The following is a 16,333-nucleotide window of genomic DNA, read 5'->3' as shown; positions in this document are numbered from 1 at the left end:
TGTGCTTATGTAAATATATGTAACATGCATACACACTGCAACTGCATTAGAGCCGGGAAACCTCTCAAAAAATTGATGATTGATAGACGATGCTTGAATTGCAGATCAGTGATGGTCTTTGTTTCTGATATGTGTGTAGGGCTTTTGTTCCTGGCTGACCGCAATCTTCAGGATAAAGTGAGTGATCTGTCCTTTTACTTCACTACCAAAGTTAGACATGCATGTGTTTGTGTTTATATATACACATAAATATTGTACACAGTACACACAGATATATGATTTAAACAAAAACTTTTATTATGCAAACAATTAGTCACGATTAATCGTTTTGCAGACCCTTTTTTGACATTGCTGTCGTGTATTTGACATTTTTCAGTTTTTGTTTATTTGCATGCTGTTGCTTAAGTCAAATTTTTGAGATGAGTACACATCACAGTATTGAATTTAACCATAAATTCTGAATTTTCTTTAAGTTTTGGTTTTATTTACCGTATTTTTCGGACTATAAGTCGCATTAGTCAAAAAAGGCACCATGAGGAGGAAAAAACATATATAAGTCGCACTGGACTATAAGTCGCATTTATTTAGAAAATTATTTTTTTCGTCTGCATATTTTAATAATAGCTGTTTGTAATCTGCAGAATAGGATTTTCTTTTTGGGGTCATTTTGTTAAGTCTTTCTCAGTTGTCTTTCAATTGTTTTCAGTTAATTTTTTCAGGGGTGGGCTAGAAGAGCAGCATAAAACGCCCTCTGGTGGCTGTAGACAGTAATGTTTAATATTGGTTCATGTTAATTTTGGCATATAAGTCGCACCTGACTATAAGTCGCAGGACCACCCAAACTATGAAAAAAAGTGTGACTTATAGTCCGGAAAATACGGTAGTTTGGGTTTTATTTTGGATGCATTGAATTTGGATGCATTGAAATGCAGGTATAGAACTGTCTGTTTATTATGACCGATGTTGACGTTTACTGTTTTTTCCCTTTTAGAGATGATGAGATTAGGGAGAAGTGTGGAGAGGACTCAGTCCACTACCTCTCGTTCCAGCGGCACATCATTGGTCTGTTGGTGGTTGTGGGCGTCCTCTCCGTGGGTATTGTCCTGCCCGTTAACTTCTCAGGAGATTTATTAGGTATGTGAATCATCCAGTATTACACATCTGAAAATCGCCGTAAGAGTTTTCATTAGTTCACATGACCTGTTTCTTGTTTTTCTCTCTGCAGAACATAATGCCTACAGTTTTGGGCGAACTACAATAGCCAACTTAAAGTCTGAGTAAGTCTACTTCACCCCTGTTACGTAGCAGCTTTTAAAGTCAGACTTATGAAAGGATGTATCGGATATACTTCTATTAGGCTCAGGCACTTACACAGAATTTATTATAACATTATTTTATTGCGGTTTGTAAATTATTAACAGAATGTCTTTATCTTGAGGTTAATGGAACTAATGAAACTAATAAGACAGTGATATTAAAGGGACACTCCAATTAAAAAAAAGGCTCGTTTTCCAGCTGCCCTGGAGTGAAACGTTTGATTTTTGCTGTTTTGGAGTCCATTCGGCCGGTCTCCGGGTCTAGCGGTACCACTTTTAGCATAGCTTAGCATAATCCATTGAATCGGATTAGACCATTAGCATCGCGCTAAAAATAACCAAAGAGTTTTCATATATTTATATTAAAAACTTGAGTCTTTTGTAGTTACACCGTGTACTAACAACGACGGAAAATTAAAAGTTGTGATTTTCTAGGCAGATATGGCTAGGAACTATACTCTCATTCCGGTGTAATAATCAAGGACTTTGCTGCCGTAACATGGCTGCAGCTGGTGCAATGATATTACGTAGTGCCCGAAAATAGTCCCCTTGGTAACTTTCAATAACAGAAACCTTTAAGAAAAACCTATAAGTTTGCTTAACATTTTAAAAAATTATATTGAATATTAATGTGTTTAAAGAAAACAAAATGTGCTGCTATTCATAACTTTTGACAAAAACCTGACAACTTAAAGGGGTCATATGATGTAATTTCGTGTTTTCCCTTGTCTTTAGAAGATCAGTAAAGTCGCAAAAATTAAAGTCTCAAACCCAAAGATATATTCTTTCTCACCCACGCCTCATTCAAACACGCCCCCACATATCTACGTCACTGTGTGGGAAGATTTGCATAACACCGCCCAAATGTATACGCAAAGAAGGAAGGCACAACGTCTATTTTCGACGTAGTATTGTTGCCACCAAGGGGTGTAACTTTCCATCACACGCTTGAGGTATTCGGCCAATCATAACGCACTGGATAGCTGGCCATTCAGAGCACATCACGCTTTTTAAAACGATGAGCTTTGTAAAAATCAATGCGTTTCAAAAGGTGGGGCATAGAGGAGCAACAATAATGTACGGCAGGGCTATTCAAATCTTACCCTGGAGGGCCGAGCACTGCATAGGCCCTGTCCCAAATGGCGCACTTCATGTGGACTTTCGGTCTCGTGGCCTTAAATTGCGCGTTCTCGCTTAGTCTACGAGTCCGTAGGGTGTCCCATCTGTCATTTTTATGCTTTGAAGTGTGCTCATCAGCGCCTCCTTTGCCCCCTTGATGCGGTCTTCAGCGAAGCCCGCACTGCAGCAGGCTTCGCGCACTTTACCAACCCAGAAGTCCTTGCGAAAGGGCAATCAGACCAATCAGGCAACGGAAGGGAGGAGTTCACACTGACGGGCAACTTCTCTACCTATTTCCGGTGTGATGCTCAAGTCTGTCCCAAAATACGACTCCGGTGCACCCACGCGGACTCGCATCAAGGGTCCCTAAAGTCTGGACTACGTGATGTCATCAAAGTGTGGACTCTGAGGAGGACCACAAGTCCGGAGTGTGCCATTTGGGACAGGGCCATAGTTTAGCTCCAACCCTAATCAAACTTAACCACCTGTGATTGTCTAGTGATCATGAAGACCTTGATTAGCTTGCTCAGGTGTGTTTGATCAGGGTTGGAGCTACGGTATGTGGAAAATCTTGCGTTTTTTTTTTCTCCATAAACCACGTAAAGACAATTTATTACACTTTTTATAAACTTCATATGACCCATTTAAATTATAAATCATTGTTATAAGTTTACAATTGTGAATCTTTGTAAGGTTAAGTGACACACTGATTTATTTATATAAAAGAAAGGTGATAGAGAGGCAAAAGATACAGATTGTACCTTTAACCAAAAGAAGTTATGCATTGCAGCTTTAATACTTGGCCAGTTTTTATTTTACAAGCAATAATTGTAATATTGCTTCATAAGAAAATTTGCTTCAAGTTAAAAATTAAAAGTGTTATGTCACTTGTGCAATATGATGATGGGGACATAAAAATGCATGGAAGGAATTATCATCTTTTTTTGACATTTGTTTGTTGTGGTCTCTTACAGAACTAAACTTTTTTGGCTGCACACTATATTTGCCTTCTTCTATCTATTAATGACTGTGTTCAGCATGAGAAGACACACATCAAAGATGCACTACAAAGAGGACGACCTGGTAAGCAGACACACTGTTTCAGGTTTAATACAAGTTAACCTCCAGCCACAGCAACTGTGATAAAATGTCTGCTTTAAAGTCCCCATGAAACAGAAGTCTAGCTGATGTCATCAGAGAAAGATCGCCACAAGAGTGCGGAACTACATTTTTAGATTTAGTTTGAAGTTTATGAAAGGACATGAATTTTAAAAAAAAATAATGACTGGCACGGATACATTTTTTATCATAAACACTGCAATATTACATTAAAAAATATGAATGGTCAGTTTTGATTTCATTGGGACTTTATAACTTTGTGTTTTATATTTTAGTCTAAATTCACTTTTCTTGTTACTGAAATACTTCTTTCATAAAGAACAACTAAACTTTAGATATGGTTTATTGCATCATTAAAACAGTAGGTTGAAAACAATGCTTTGAGGCACAGACATGGCATAAAGTATCTTACATTATCTAAATGTTGTAGTATTAAAGATTTATAGAGGTGCACAATATTTCTCAGCAGTGAACTGATTTTAAGGTTTTTTGGTGAACTGTTCTGTCTTTACTTTGAATTTGTTCACAGGTGAAGCGCACTTTATTTATAACCGGGATTGTGAAGTATGCAGATGAGAGTCAAATCAAGCAACATTTTGAGTAAGTCGGTCTTCTTGCTAAAAACATTGTGTCGTCTCATGGTAGGATCTATCTTCAAATAGCACATATCAGTTCTTTATAGAAAAATAATCAGGCAGGTCAGCCCAAGCTTTCGCTCCAGGTTCGGTGCCGACACGTACCTAACCCTGGTCGAAAAGGGGATTAAGGAGGTCGCACACTGGGCGAGAAGCGCCATGTCGTGCCTTGTAGCTAAAAATCGTACACATCATTTTCATTGAATGTACACACACCGGCGGGAACTATCTGCTGTGAGTCTGGACGCTGCTCAGATCCCTGCCACACCACAGAGCATATCTTGTATACTTTAACATTAAATAACATCATATTTGTCCCAAATTGTTAACGATTAACATAGCTAACGCATATTTTGCATCTGGAAGTAGACTGTCTGACAAATGGGGCTTATGCTGCGTTCACACCAACCGCGGTAGAGGCGCCAAAGCGCAAGTGATTTCAATGTTAAATCAATGTTAAGACGCGTTGCAACATTTCTGGAGGTCTCGCAACGCCAATTAATGTGTTTAGCGCAACGCAGTAGACGCGATTCCGCCTCATTCGCGCGTCGTTGCAGGAAACGTGCAAGTTGAAAATCTAAACAATCAGGAGCTTGCTCTAGTAGTGACGTGACGCCTCAAATGCGCCTGTTGTGAACCCACAGTTACACACCAAACTTGAATTCAATGATTTGTGTGAATAGTTTACATACAAAGTCAATGCAAAGACGCAAATATATACAAACTCGAATTGGGCAAACTCGAAAACATGCGCTAATTGCCTGAAACAAGTCTTGCGCAAGTTGAAAATATTCACCTTCAGCAAAAATTTGCATGACACGAAGTAATCTAGCGCAAGGTACGCAATGCTTTGCATTTGGTGTGTACGCAGCATAAGCCTGTGCTATTGAATGTGCATGTCCGGTGTGCAATACCTGCGCACGCAACGCGACACTGCACTTTTTGCCCAGGATGCAACCTCCTTTAGAGTATTTTTTTTATATATCTGGGATGAGACCTCAGGAGTGAGGGGGCAGGATGTGTAAAAGAAACAGTAAAGTGAGCAAGAAAGATTTCAATCTCACTGGCGTCTACTAACAGATTGCGGCCTGCCCTTCATCAGACCCACAGAATCAGACTGAAAAAACACATCAACAGACTGTTTGGCACATAATATGCACTGAAATTATCCACCAGTTTTAATTATCTGCTTGTTACAGGATTATATCAGCTTGTCTGTGTGCCGTTGTTTGTTTGTAAGTCACAGACTGCTGCGAGTGTTTACGTGATATCTTACAATCTGAGGTAGTTACAGGGTTTGTAAAACTTATGTAATTAGGCCCCGGTTTTGTAGACAAGACTTTTAAACTTGTCCCAGACAATAATGCATGTTTAATCTATCTTTCCTGGAAACTTTGTCCACATCTTAAAATATATCAATGACATTGTTTTATCTCAAGATAAACACCAGTAAGTCACATTTATAAAATCTACCATTTTTTTAAAATAAAAAATATATTAAAGGTACACTCCACTTCTTATGAAAATATGCTCATTTTCCACCTCCCCTAGAGTTTTTTTTTATATATATAGTTTTGGAATCCATTCAGCTGATCTCCGGGTCTGGCGCTACCACTTTTAGCATAGCTTAGCATAATCCATTGAATCTGATTAGACCATTAGCATCCCACTAAAAAATAACTAAAGAGTTTGGATATTTTTCCTATTTAAAACTTGACTTTTCTGTAGTTCCATCGTGTACTAAGACCAACGGAAATTAAAAGTTGCAATTTTCTAAGCAGATACGGTTAGGACTATACACTCATTCTGGCGTAATAATCAAGGACTTTGCTGCTGTAACATGGCTGCAGGAAGCGCAATGATATTACGCACTGCCCGAAAATAGTCCCCTGCTATTGAAAGTTACCAAGGTGACTATTTTCGGCTGCGTAATATTGTTGCGCCTCCTGCAGCCATGTTACGGCAGCAAGTCCTTGATTATTACACCAGAATGAGAGCATTTTAGCACGATGCTAATGGTCTAATCTGATTCAATGGATTATGCTAAGCTATGCTAAAAGTGGTACCGCCAGACCCAGAGATCAGCTGAATGGATTCCAAAACGGTCAAAATTAAATGTTTCACTCTAGGGGAGCTGGAAAATGAGCTTATTTTCAAAAAAGTGGAGTGTCCCTTTAAGGCCTAATGCTGGCTTAATCTAAGCGTTATCTGTGAAACAAAGCCTGGGTCTTTAAAAGATGTTTCAGGGCTATTGTTGTAGTCATACAGTCTACTTAGATCCATAAAAATTGAATGGAGAGACATTTTGATCTTATCTACTTATTTTCCACACTCCTACAGTCTGTACACAGAAACTGCTGTGTCATTATTGCATAGGCAAAACAGTTTCTTATTGTGGCATCATTGATTTTACTCTTATCCATCCAAGTTAAGAGTAACATAAAAAGCCACTGGCCATGTGACTCGTCCATCACATCAGTGTCTTCCTGTCTATTTGGGCGGCTTTTGGCCAGAATAAGGTGCAGTGTGCATCTGGCTTTTTGACAGTAGTGAAGTCTGACTGAATATTATCAGTCTTGTTTCAGCATTGTTGTCACCCTCCCTAAAGTTTTTACAGCTCCTAGAGCAAACAAGACTTATTTGCTTTGCCACCCTCGGGCCAAACGTTTTTAAGAACGTTATGCGTGTAGTGATGTTGCCATTCAAGATTGGTCACTTTTTGATGCCTGGCAACAGACAAGCTTAACTCCATAACACACGGTTCTGACTAGAAGGATACAGCTATGGCTAAATCTCACGATATGTTGGGTTTAGGGGTAGAATTAGGATTAGGATGAAAAACATGGCTAAATAGGATACAGATAAAACCTAAATCCTGTGAAATGTTGGGTATAAGGTTAAGTTTGGGGGTGGGATTAGGATGAAAACAGCGCTCATCTGGCTAGATTTTGGCCATAGCTGTATCCCTTCTAGCAACAACCATCTCATACCTATAGACGGTTTCATCGGACGCACGTGATGCACGTCTGGATCCGAACCTTACTTCCGGTTTCGTTTTTTTTAATGGTCTGACTAGTTGCTAAACTGATCTTTTGAACAAAATCCATGTCGAAAATAACACATGTTTTGGTTTCCTAGGTAATCTATGTGTTTTTTTTTTTTTTGCTTGTTATATAATTAAACTACATTTAAAGTACTTTGTTGTTATTTATTCTTAGCGGAGTTTACCGGAAGGTCATGCGGACCGCGACAGCCGCTTGTTTATGTTGTTACTGCTGAAACGGTCTATAATATACTACCCATAGCCTTACAGTGTGTAAATATACCATATCTGTGCCGGCTGGCCCGGGAACAGTTAAGCAACAAGAACAGTTTGTCCCGGACAGTAGGAAACTGATTTATGATATGACTTGTTTAAACCTGTCTCTCACACAGTACTTTTACTTTCCCCATGTTTATGTTGTGATACACAGGCAGGCGTATGAAAACTGTGTCGTTTTGGATGCACGCATTTGTTACGACGTTGCCAAGCTCATGTCCCTGGAGGCTGAAAGGTACAGGACTGAAAAAAGATGCAATGTACTCTTTAAGGATCTTACACTAATATACACCAAGCATTTTTTTACAGGACAAGTTGAGGTCCGCTAATAGGAGCGCTAAGGCTTATCATGTTACCCATATTATTGAAAATGTGCTCCTGTATAGCACTGCATTAAAGGGATACTCCAGCCAAATATCAAAATTACCCCATGATTTACTCACCCTCAAGCAATCCAAGAAAGGCTACACATGTCCCTCATCTTCCAGACGAACACATTTGGAGTTATTTTAGTAAATGTTCTTGCTCTTCCAAGCTTATAATGGGAGACAAACACGGATCAGGGAACAACTTCTGACTTTGAACAGCAAAAATAGCATTGATCCTTCACAGAGGTAATCCACACAGCTCCAATGGTTTAATAAAGGTGTTCTGCGGGTAATCAACGCGATTTTGTAAGAAAAATACCCATATTTCAATTTAAAACTTGCCTCTTATGTAGTTACATCGTGTACTAACACCGACAGAAAATTAAAAGTTGCAATTTTCTAGGCAGATATGGCTAGGAACTATATTCTTATCTGGCGTAATAATCAAGGTCTTTGCTGCTGTAACATGGCTGCAGGAGGCGCAATGATATTATGCAGCAGCCGAAAATAGTCCCTAACTATTGAAAGTTACTAATGGGACCATTTTTGGCTGCTGCGTAATATCATTGCGCCTCCTGCAGCCATGTTACGGCAGCAACGTCCTTGATTATTACGCCAAAATGAGAGTATAGTTCCTAGACATATCTGGCTAGAAAATCGCAACTTTTAATTTTCTGTCAGTCTTAATACACGATGTAACTACAGAAGAGTCAAGTTTTAAATAGGAAAAATATCCAAACTCTTTAATTATTTTTAACCACGATGCTAATGGTCTAATCAGATTCAATAGATTATGCTAAACTATGCTAAAAGTGCTAGCACCAGACCCGGAGATCGGCTGAATGGATTCCAAAACGCTAAAAATATAATGTTTAACTCTAGGGGAGCTGGAAAATTAGCATATTTTCTAAATAAGTGGAGTGTCTCTTTAAATGTATTCATGCAGTGTTGGAAACAAGATCTTAAAAACTGTAAACCTCATAAAAATGATTTAAAACTTTATTTACATTGATGTGCTGAGGTCAACTAACAGCATTTTCTGATCTTATTTTTATGTTCGGTTTAAAGTTGTACTTTATCAATGAAAAGTGGCACAGACATTTACAACGGGAAGGTGTAGTTTGAGAATTAATTGAATGTTTTGCTTGACTTCACTTTGTACAGGAAAAAAGCCGAACGCAGCAAAAAGTTCTACACGGACCTGATGGCCAGAGAGCACGTGCCCACTATGATCAACCCTAAACCCTGCGGTCACCTCTGCTGCTGCATCATCAAAGGCTGCGAGCAGGTCAGATACACCATGAGCTCAACACAAGACACGCATCATATACTTTAATGTCTCCACGCGCTGCTTTCTGAACGACAGCATGTCCTGAAGCTAACAAATGCTTCAATCTCTCATTAGTATACACACACAGGCATTTCACTTTACATTTAAAGGGGCGTTCACACTTAAACTATTACGATAGCTATATTAGCTCTTTCCCCGCCATAGATATATACACTAGATGTCGCCTTGAGGCTCTGAGCATGCGTCAAAACCGCCGCCATCTTAGAACAGGGGTCTTGTCATAGGAAGTAGCTAGGTAAAGCTGCTATCTCCGCCTGTACTACGAATTCATGGACAATGCCGAACTTTTGTGCTGCGTATGGATGTTAGGCCTACTAGCACTATGCATTACAGTTAGAAAAAGTATATTTTCATAAAATCAAAACTTTTATTTTTTCCTGGACTAAATGCTAAATACACAGGGTTCGAAATTAACTTTTTGGCTCACCTGCCACGGGGACTGGTAGATGAAAAATCCAACAGCCAAGCATATTTTTTACCGGCCAGAATAATAAACAGCGTTTTTTGTCACATGTACATTAATTTCATTTGCTGTATTCATGGTCACAAATGTTCTCAAGTTTCATCGTTTTTTTTCCGATGACAAATTAGTGGTATCTGTTTTTATCTTAAGCCTACTGGTGACACACCAAACCACTCATCACGACAGCGTTAGAATCATATTGTAGCCAGCCTCTTGAAACTTTATTTTTCCATCCCTCCATTCTCACAAAACTTTCTTGTTTTATTTAACTCATCCCCCTTTTCGTCTGTGAGTTTTCGTTTCAACTCCCAGTAAATGTCGCCACATATCAGCTAATATGCAGCAGATAGCTGCAGACCGCAAGTTACCTGCAGTACTAGCTAGCAACAGACCGTCTCTAGTGCGAGACTTGGAGCGTAGAGACTTTCTGTGGCTAGCTCACCTCGTCCCCAGATTAGTTACTGGCAAACACATTATATTGCATTAATATTTTGGTATGAAAATCACCCGCCAGGGTGGCGGGTAGCCTTTGGAATTTAGTCGGCAAACGGAAAATCTACCCGCATTTGGTGGCTGGCGGGTGTTAATTTCGGACCCTGTAAATACATGTCTGACTGTTGAAACGAACCAAAAGAACACCAAGAAAATCGCGTTCACGACGATTTATGGTGATTTTATTTCTGTTCCACCATTGCCTACAATGACGCTGATGCGGGATTCCCCTGTTTCAAGATGGCGGCTCTGTTTGACGCATTCGGTCCAGTGAACTGCCTTAGCCAAGGCGACATCTAGTGTACATATCTATGTTTCCCCGCCAGCATTTAAAAAAAAAAGGTTGCCAGCCAGCGCCAGCCTTTTTCATGATTTTCACAAAAGTTTAATGTTTTCCAGAAAATGTTCTTCTTTAAATATATAAACATACAATATATCAAATGAAAGAACAGACCCCCTGCTTTCAAACAACAACAAAAAAAAATTCATCCTACCTTCATTAGTTCTCTATCACCTCTCAAATGTGGGTAGGTTTCTTCAAAAACATCAAATTTTGAGCAAAAAGCTAATATAATTGCATTTTTGTGAAGGACTCTTGATAGAGATCAGATGCAGAGCGATCCTCAAAACATACACAGAGTTCTTTCTCTTTCATGTGAGGCGTTACTTCCAGGTTGTATAAGTTGCGGAAGTGGTATAGTTGTATAATGGCGGTATTGCGGAAAGCCGGAAATTCTCGTCATTGGCAGGGAAGCGTTTTCTCTAAGTGATGAGTTATCTCGTCAATGACGGGGAAAGAGTTAGCATCCACACTAGAGGTCTTCACGGGTACACTTAGATCCGAAAACCCGAGGTCCGTCCCGAGACCTAAAACGAGTCTAAAACTTTCACGTGTGCCTCGGATGCTAATAATAGTGGCATTAGATCTCGGGCAAATTAAAATGAATGTGTTTTTTCGAACAAACCCGAAGACCCGAACTCTCTCACGTGTGTGCGTCAATGTCCTTTTCAAGTCTCTCATCTGTTTGACAAGAGTGTTTGTGACATTGTGTGGCTGGCGGTAGGTAATTTTTGTTCAGACAGCCATGTCAGTCAATTTTAACATTTACATGTACATTTTAGCGGTTACCTTGGTGTCGTCATCAGATAACAAAGTAAAACAAATGGAGCAGCTCGCCAAATTGGTTGAGAGACCAACCGGGTTTCTTTCTGTCTGACTGATGCGTGCGGGGGTGCAGACTGCACACACGTCGGTGTCGTTTACATTCAGGTCCAGTTGGGTTAAAGGACAAGTTCGGTATTTTACACTTAAAGGCCTGTTTTCATATTGTTTATGATGAAATAGAATGGTTTTGACTGAAATTTCGACATATGCGGCTGCCCCGAGAATTTTCGGGTGTTTGTGTTTCACCTCCCACCTCTACAATGGGTTTATAGGTGCACTGGAACAATCCTTTTCTAAAATGCAATAAACTTTCGTTTACAAAGACGTGAAACTCACCGAGTGTTTTTGCATTCGTTGTAAACGTGTGGACCTATTTTTTCAAACGCCTCACACCCGTATATTCTTCCGATGAGAGCTTGAATAATAGACACTCCAGCCCAGATGGTGGCGATAATCCGCTTTTGCCAATTGCAAGAATACAAACAACGTTCCCGGTGCGGAGTAATACCGTACCTCACAGCACATCTAATACAAGTCAATGGAGTTGGACAAAAACTACGATAAGACCTGTTGGAATGCGTATTTTGCAGCGATTTTTGTGTGAGCATATCAGTGAACACCCCTGACCACTCGGTGAGTTTCACGTCTTTGTAAACAAAATTTAATGCATTTTAGGAAGGATTGTTCCTGTGCACCTATACAGCCATTGTAGAGGTGGGAGGTGATACAAGAAACACGCAAAAATACTCGGGCCAGCATCATATTGTCCAAATTTCAGTCAAAACCGTTCTATTTCATCATAAACAATCTGAAAACAGGGCTTTAAGTGTAAAATACAGAACTTGTCCTTTAAAAAAAATTGCCACTGGTTCGGTTCGGACTCGGGTCTAATTTTCTCGGGTTTGTCTCAGGTCGGGTCTTTCTTTAAAAAAAAAAAATTTCATGCACGTCGGGTTCGGGTATAAAGTGATTCGGGTCTTTTTGTGTCGGTAGATTTCTTTGGACCCGAGAAGACCTCTAATCCACACCACCAGATGATAACGTAATATTAATTAGCTGACGCACAGCAGAATTCACGCACATCATTTACTTTTAATTGCATTAACTAATATTGTAGCTGTCCATTTTTTACCCCATTGAATGTGTTAAAATACTGTTCTTGTTGCATTTATAGCAGCTTTGGGTGTCCTTAGCACGCTGTCTCGTGTATCTCTAAACAGTGAATCTAGCTTGTGTAATTTATCATCTTATCTATTGGTGTTTTATTTATGAATGGTCCTTAAAGGGATAATTCACCCAAAAATTAAAATTCTGTCATCATGTACTCACCCCCATGTCGTTACAAACCTGCATCAATTTCTTTGTTCTGCTGAACACAAAGGTATTTGTAATGAAGCAGGAAACGGAAGCACCATTGACTTCCATAGTAGGAAAAAATACTACTATGGAAGTCAATGGTGCTCAAAAACGCTTTGGTTACAAACATTGCTCAAAATATCTTCCTTTGTGTTCAGCAGAACAAAGAAACTAATACACAAGGGTGAGTAAATAATATCAGAATTTTTCTTTTTCTTTAAATCCTTATAAATGTGCTAATCTTTCAGTAACATGGATTACTTCATGTACTTAAGTATACTTTGGGATTATTATTCTGTCTGCTGGTGTGAAGAATATGATACAATGTCACCAACATTTATTCAACAGCTTATTCAATAAACCAACTTCTCATTTGTCGGGCCCCTTTTTTCAGTAACACTTCCCCCTGCTGGACAGTTACTGTATTGCTGAATTTCATCTGATGAAAGAAATAACTCTGTGTGTGCATTTTGTATTGCATATAGCGCATCATATAAATGGTTTGTTGTTTAATGAGCCATCAATATTTTGGTTAATTTTCCTGTACATTCTGAATGCATACATCACATGTTTTTTTTCATCTTTTACACGAGCATGTTGCTAACACACACGGGGACTAAAACACACATTCCAGTTTTGATTTCATTGTGTCTTTAAATAAAATGCACATTCTCAATGTCTTAACAGGAAGAGGCTGTGAACTACTACACTAAACTAGAGTCCAAACTAAAGGATGAATACAGAAAAGAGAGAGAAAAGGTCAACACTAAACCGCTGGGCATGGCTTTCGTAACCTTCCAGAATGAGGCCATGACAGCACTGTACGTCCAACAGTTTGTTTGTAACTCTTGCCAAAAAAGTACTGAAATATTCCCATGAATTGTTTCATAGACATGATAGTCTGAAGTACCTTTCAGTTCCATATTACTATTGTTCATACATATATTCAGTAATATCTGTGTGTGTTCCTCTTCCCAGCATCCTGAAGGACTTTAATGCGTGCAAATGTCACGGCTGTCACTGTCGGCGCGAGCCAAAGTCGTCTCCTTTCAGCTGTATCTTAAACACTTATAACTGGACAGTCACATACGCTCCAGATCCACAGAACGTCTACTGGTAACACACCATACATCCTCAACAAAACCTTCATAGTCAATCAGACAAAATTCGTATTAATACGTGAGGCTGAATTACATATTAAAGACGGAGTCCACGATGTTTGAAAAACGCTTTGGAAAAGGAGACGGGCCGACTACCAAAACACACTTATAGCCAATCAGCAGTAAGGAGCGTGTCTACTAACCGAGATCCTTGCCGGGTTGCGTATGTGTGGGGCGGGTCTATCAACCGAAGATCCAGATTCGATTGGGGTAGGGGCGTGTTTGTTTAGGTGATTTCAAATATCAACATTTGCTTTCAAACATCGTGGACTCCGCCTTTAATATTTGTTTATATGGGTATACATATGCTAGCACAAACAGAACTTTACTTTTTTTGCTTGACTTTAATAGCTAGACATTTTAGAGATGTGTTTAAAAGTGCAGTGTGTAAATTTTAGCGGCATCTAGTGGTAAAGTTGCAAATTGCAACCAGCGGCTCAGCCCACTGCCCATCCCTCGCTTTTAAAACGCATAAAGAAGCTACGATAGCCACCACCGGACAAACATTTCATCGTTGGAGACAACTTAGTACAAACGTTTGTCCGTTAAGGGCTTCTGTAAAAACATGGTTGCACAAAATGGCGACCTCCATGTAAGGGGACCCTCGGTGTATGTAGATAAAAACATAACGGTTTATTATACAAGGTCTTTATACACCCCTGATAATATAGTTTTGTATATTATTTTGCATTTCTTTCAAGAGATCCTTCTAAAAATTACACACTGCACCTTTAACTAGTAAATTATGTAAATATAACCAGGGTTCCCACAGGTCCTTGAAATCCTTAAAAGTTTGTGAATCTGGGGGAAACAATTCAAGGCCCTGTGAAGTTTTTAAAAATTTACAAACATAGATACAGGTCATTGAAAGTGCTTGAATCTATTTTATGCAAAAAAAATTCTGGAAAAAAATCCATATTCCCTGTGTAGTGTAGGATTATATCATAAAAATTCTAGACTTTTTAAGCACACATGCTAAACTGTTTACTTTAAATGCTTATATCTTCTGTATGGGAATTTTGATACCAAAATGCTTTTTTGCATAGTTGTGTTTGACACATGAAAACGTCTCAGGTTATGTATGTTACTGTTGTTCCCTGAGAAGAGAATGAGACGCTGCGTCTCCCTCGCCATACTTCCTGCGTCTCTGTAATGCTGTCTTTAGCAATATTTTAGATAGCGATATATTCCTTGCTCCCGCGTCACCCTGTCTTTATCGTTAAGCCTCACCATTGGTTGAATTTGATATACACATTCAGACACACTTACTCCTGGAGGCGTCCCCACAGTTCACCACAGTGACGCAGCGCGAGTTCCCTCGAAAGGGAACTGTAACAATGTATCTTAAAAGGTAACACGATGTAACCTTGCTCTCACTTGAAATGTGTCCCCACATTTAGTCCTTGAATTTGAGGGTATTGGACCTGGAAAGTCCTTGAAAGGTCCTTGAATTTGAAGTTAACTAAGGTGTGGGAACTCTGTACAAACTGACACGCCTCTAATCCACAGGGAGCATCTGTCTATTGCCGGCTTGAACTGGTGGGTTCGCTGCTTTGTCATCAACTGCTTTCTCTTCCTCCTCCTCTTCTTCCTCACCACCCCGGCCATCATCATCTCCACCATGGACAAGTTCAATGTCACCAAACCAGTGGAGTATCTGAATGTAAGCGCTTTATTAAACTTAATTTTAAGATGTGACAGTTGAATGTAGCGTGTCTGTCTAGTTATGAACCTGTCACTCATAAGTCTTTGCTCCGCCCCCCCATCTCTGCTTCATTAGAACCCGATCATCACCCAGTTCTTCCCCACGTTGCTGTTGTGGTGCTTTTCGGCGCTTCTCCCAACCATCGTCTACTACTCCGCCTTCTTCGAAGCTCACTGGACACGGTAGAAATAACGCATCGATTGCTTTATTTACAAAAATGAAAAGAGATGATAGTGAAATTATAAAAAATAAAAAGTTTGTACTATTTTATCTGTTACAATCTTGTGATGTTTTTATGATGGTCTCATGCTCGATGTGTGTAATCTTTCTTTGTCAGATCTGGAGAAAACAGAACCACGATGCACAAATGCTACACCTTCCTCATCTTCATGGTTCTTCTGTTACCATCTCTGGGACTCAGCAGGTATATTTTCACACCCCCTGGCTTACATAGAGACATACATAGTACGATTTTAGGTTTAAACAATTTCTCAGATTTTATTTAGGGGGTGTACAAGTAGTGTGTATTTTGTATGAATGTATGAAGTGTAAGTTTCACTTTTTGCTAAAGGTCTGTATCCACAAAAGTCCTTGGCAGTTTTGTGATAATATGCAAATCGTCACTGTCCAATGAAAACCACGTATGTCCATTTTGCCGATTTTGAGATTTTTCGACCGATTGAATGTCCAGTTTAATTTCCATATACAGTATGCTTCACATATCTAAATGGCCAATGAAAAGTTGTGAAATCATGACATCTGATT

The 16,333-nt window shown here is 39.4% G+C and overlaps 1 protein-coding gene across 3 annotated transcripts in view; it reads left to right on the top strand.

Annotated features, from left to right (window-relative positions):
- tmem63ba (transmembrane protein 63Ba) overlaps positions 1–16,333 on the top strand; it is a 63,253-nt gene that overhangs the window by 38,179 nt on the left and 8,741 nt on the right. For all 3 annotated transcript variants that reach the window (XM_055171138.2, XM_055171137.2, XM_055171136.2), the window contains 12 exons: positions 140–177; positions 992–1,134; positions 1,226–1,277; positions 3,410–3,518; positions 4,084–4,154; positions 7,663–7,743; positions 9,041–9,164; positions 13,391–13,524; positions 13,682–13,819; positions 15,373–15,526; positions 15,644–15,750; positions 15,906–15,992. In XM_055171138.2, the coding sequence (XP_055027113.1) occupies positions 140–177; positions 992–1,134; positions 1,226–1,277; positions 3,410–3,518; positions 4,084–4,154; positions 7,663–7,743; positions 9,041–9,164; positions 13,391–13,524; positions 13,682–13,819; positions 15,373–15,526; positions 15,644–15,750; positions 15,906–15,992 (1,238 nt within the window). The remainder of the gene's footprint in view (positions 1–139; positions 178–991; positions 1,135–1,225; positions 1,278–3,409; positions 3,519–4,083; positions 4,155–7,662; positions 7,744–9,040; positions 9,165–13,390; positions 13,525–13,681; positions 13,820–15,372; positions 15,527–15,643; positions 15,751–15,905; positions 15,993–16,333) is intronic.

The sequence above is a fragment of the Misgurnus anguillicaudatus genome, chromosome 11 (assembly GCF_027580225.2).
Source record: "Misgurnus anguillicaudatus chromosome 11, ASM2758022v2, whole genome shotgun sequence".
NCBI lineage: Eukaryota > Metazoa > Chordata > Actinopteri > Cypriniformes > Cobitidae > Misgurnus > Misgurnus anguillicaudatus.
This window is presented reverse-complemented; position numbering and strand designations above follow the sequence as displayed.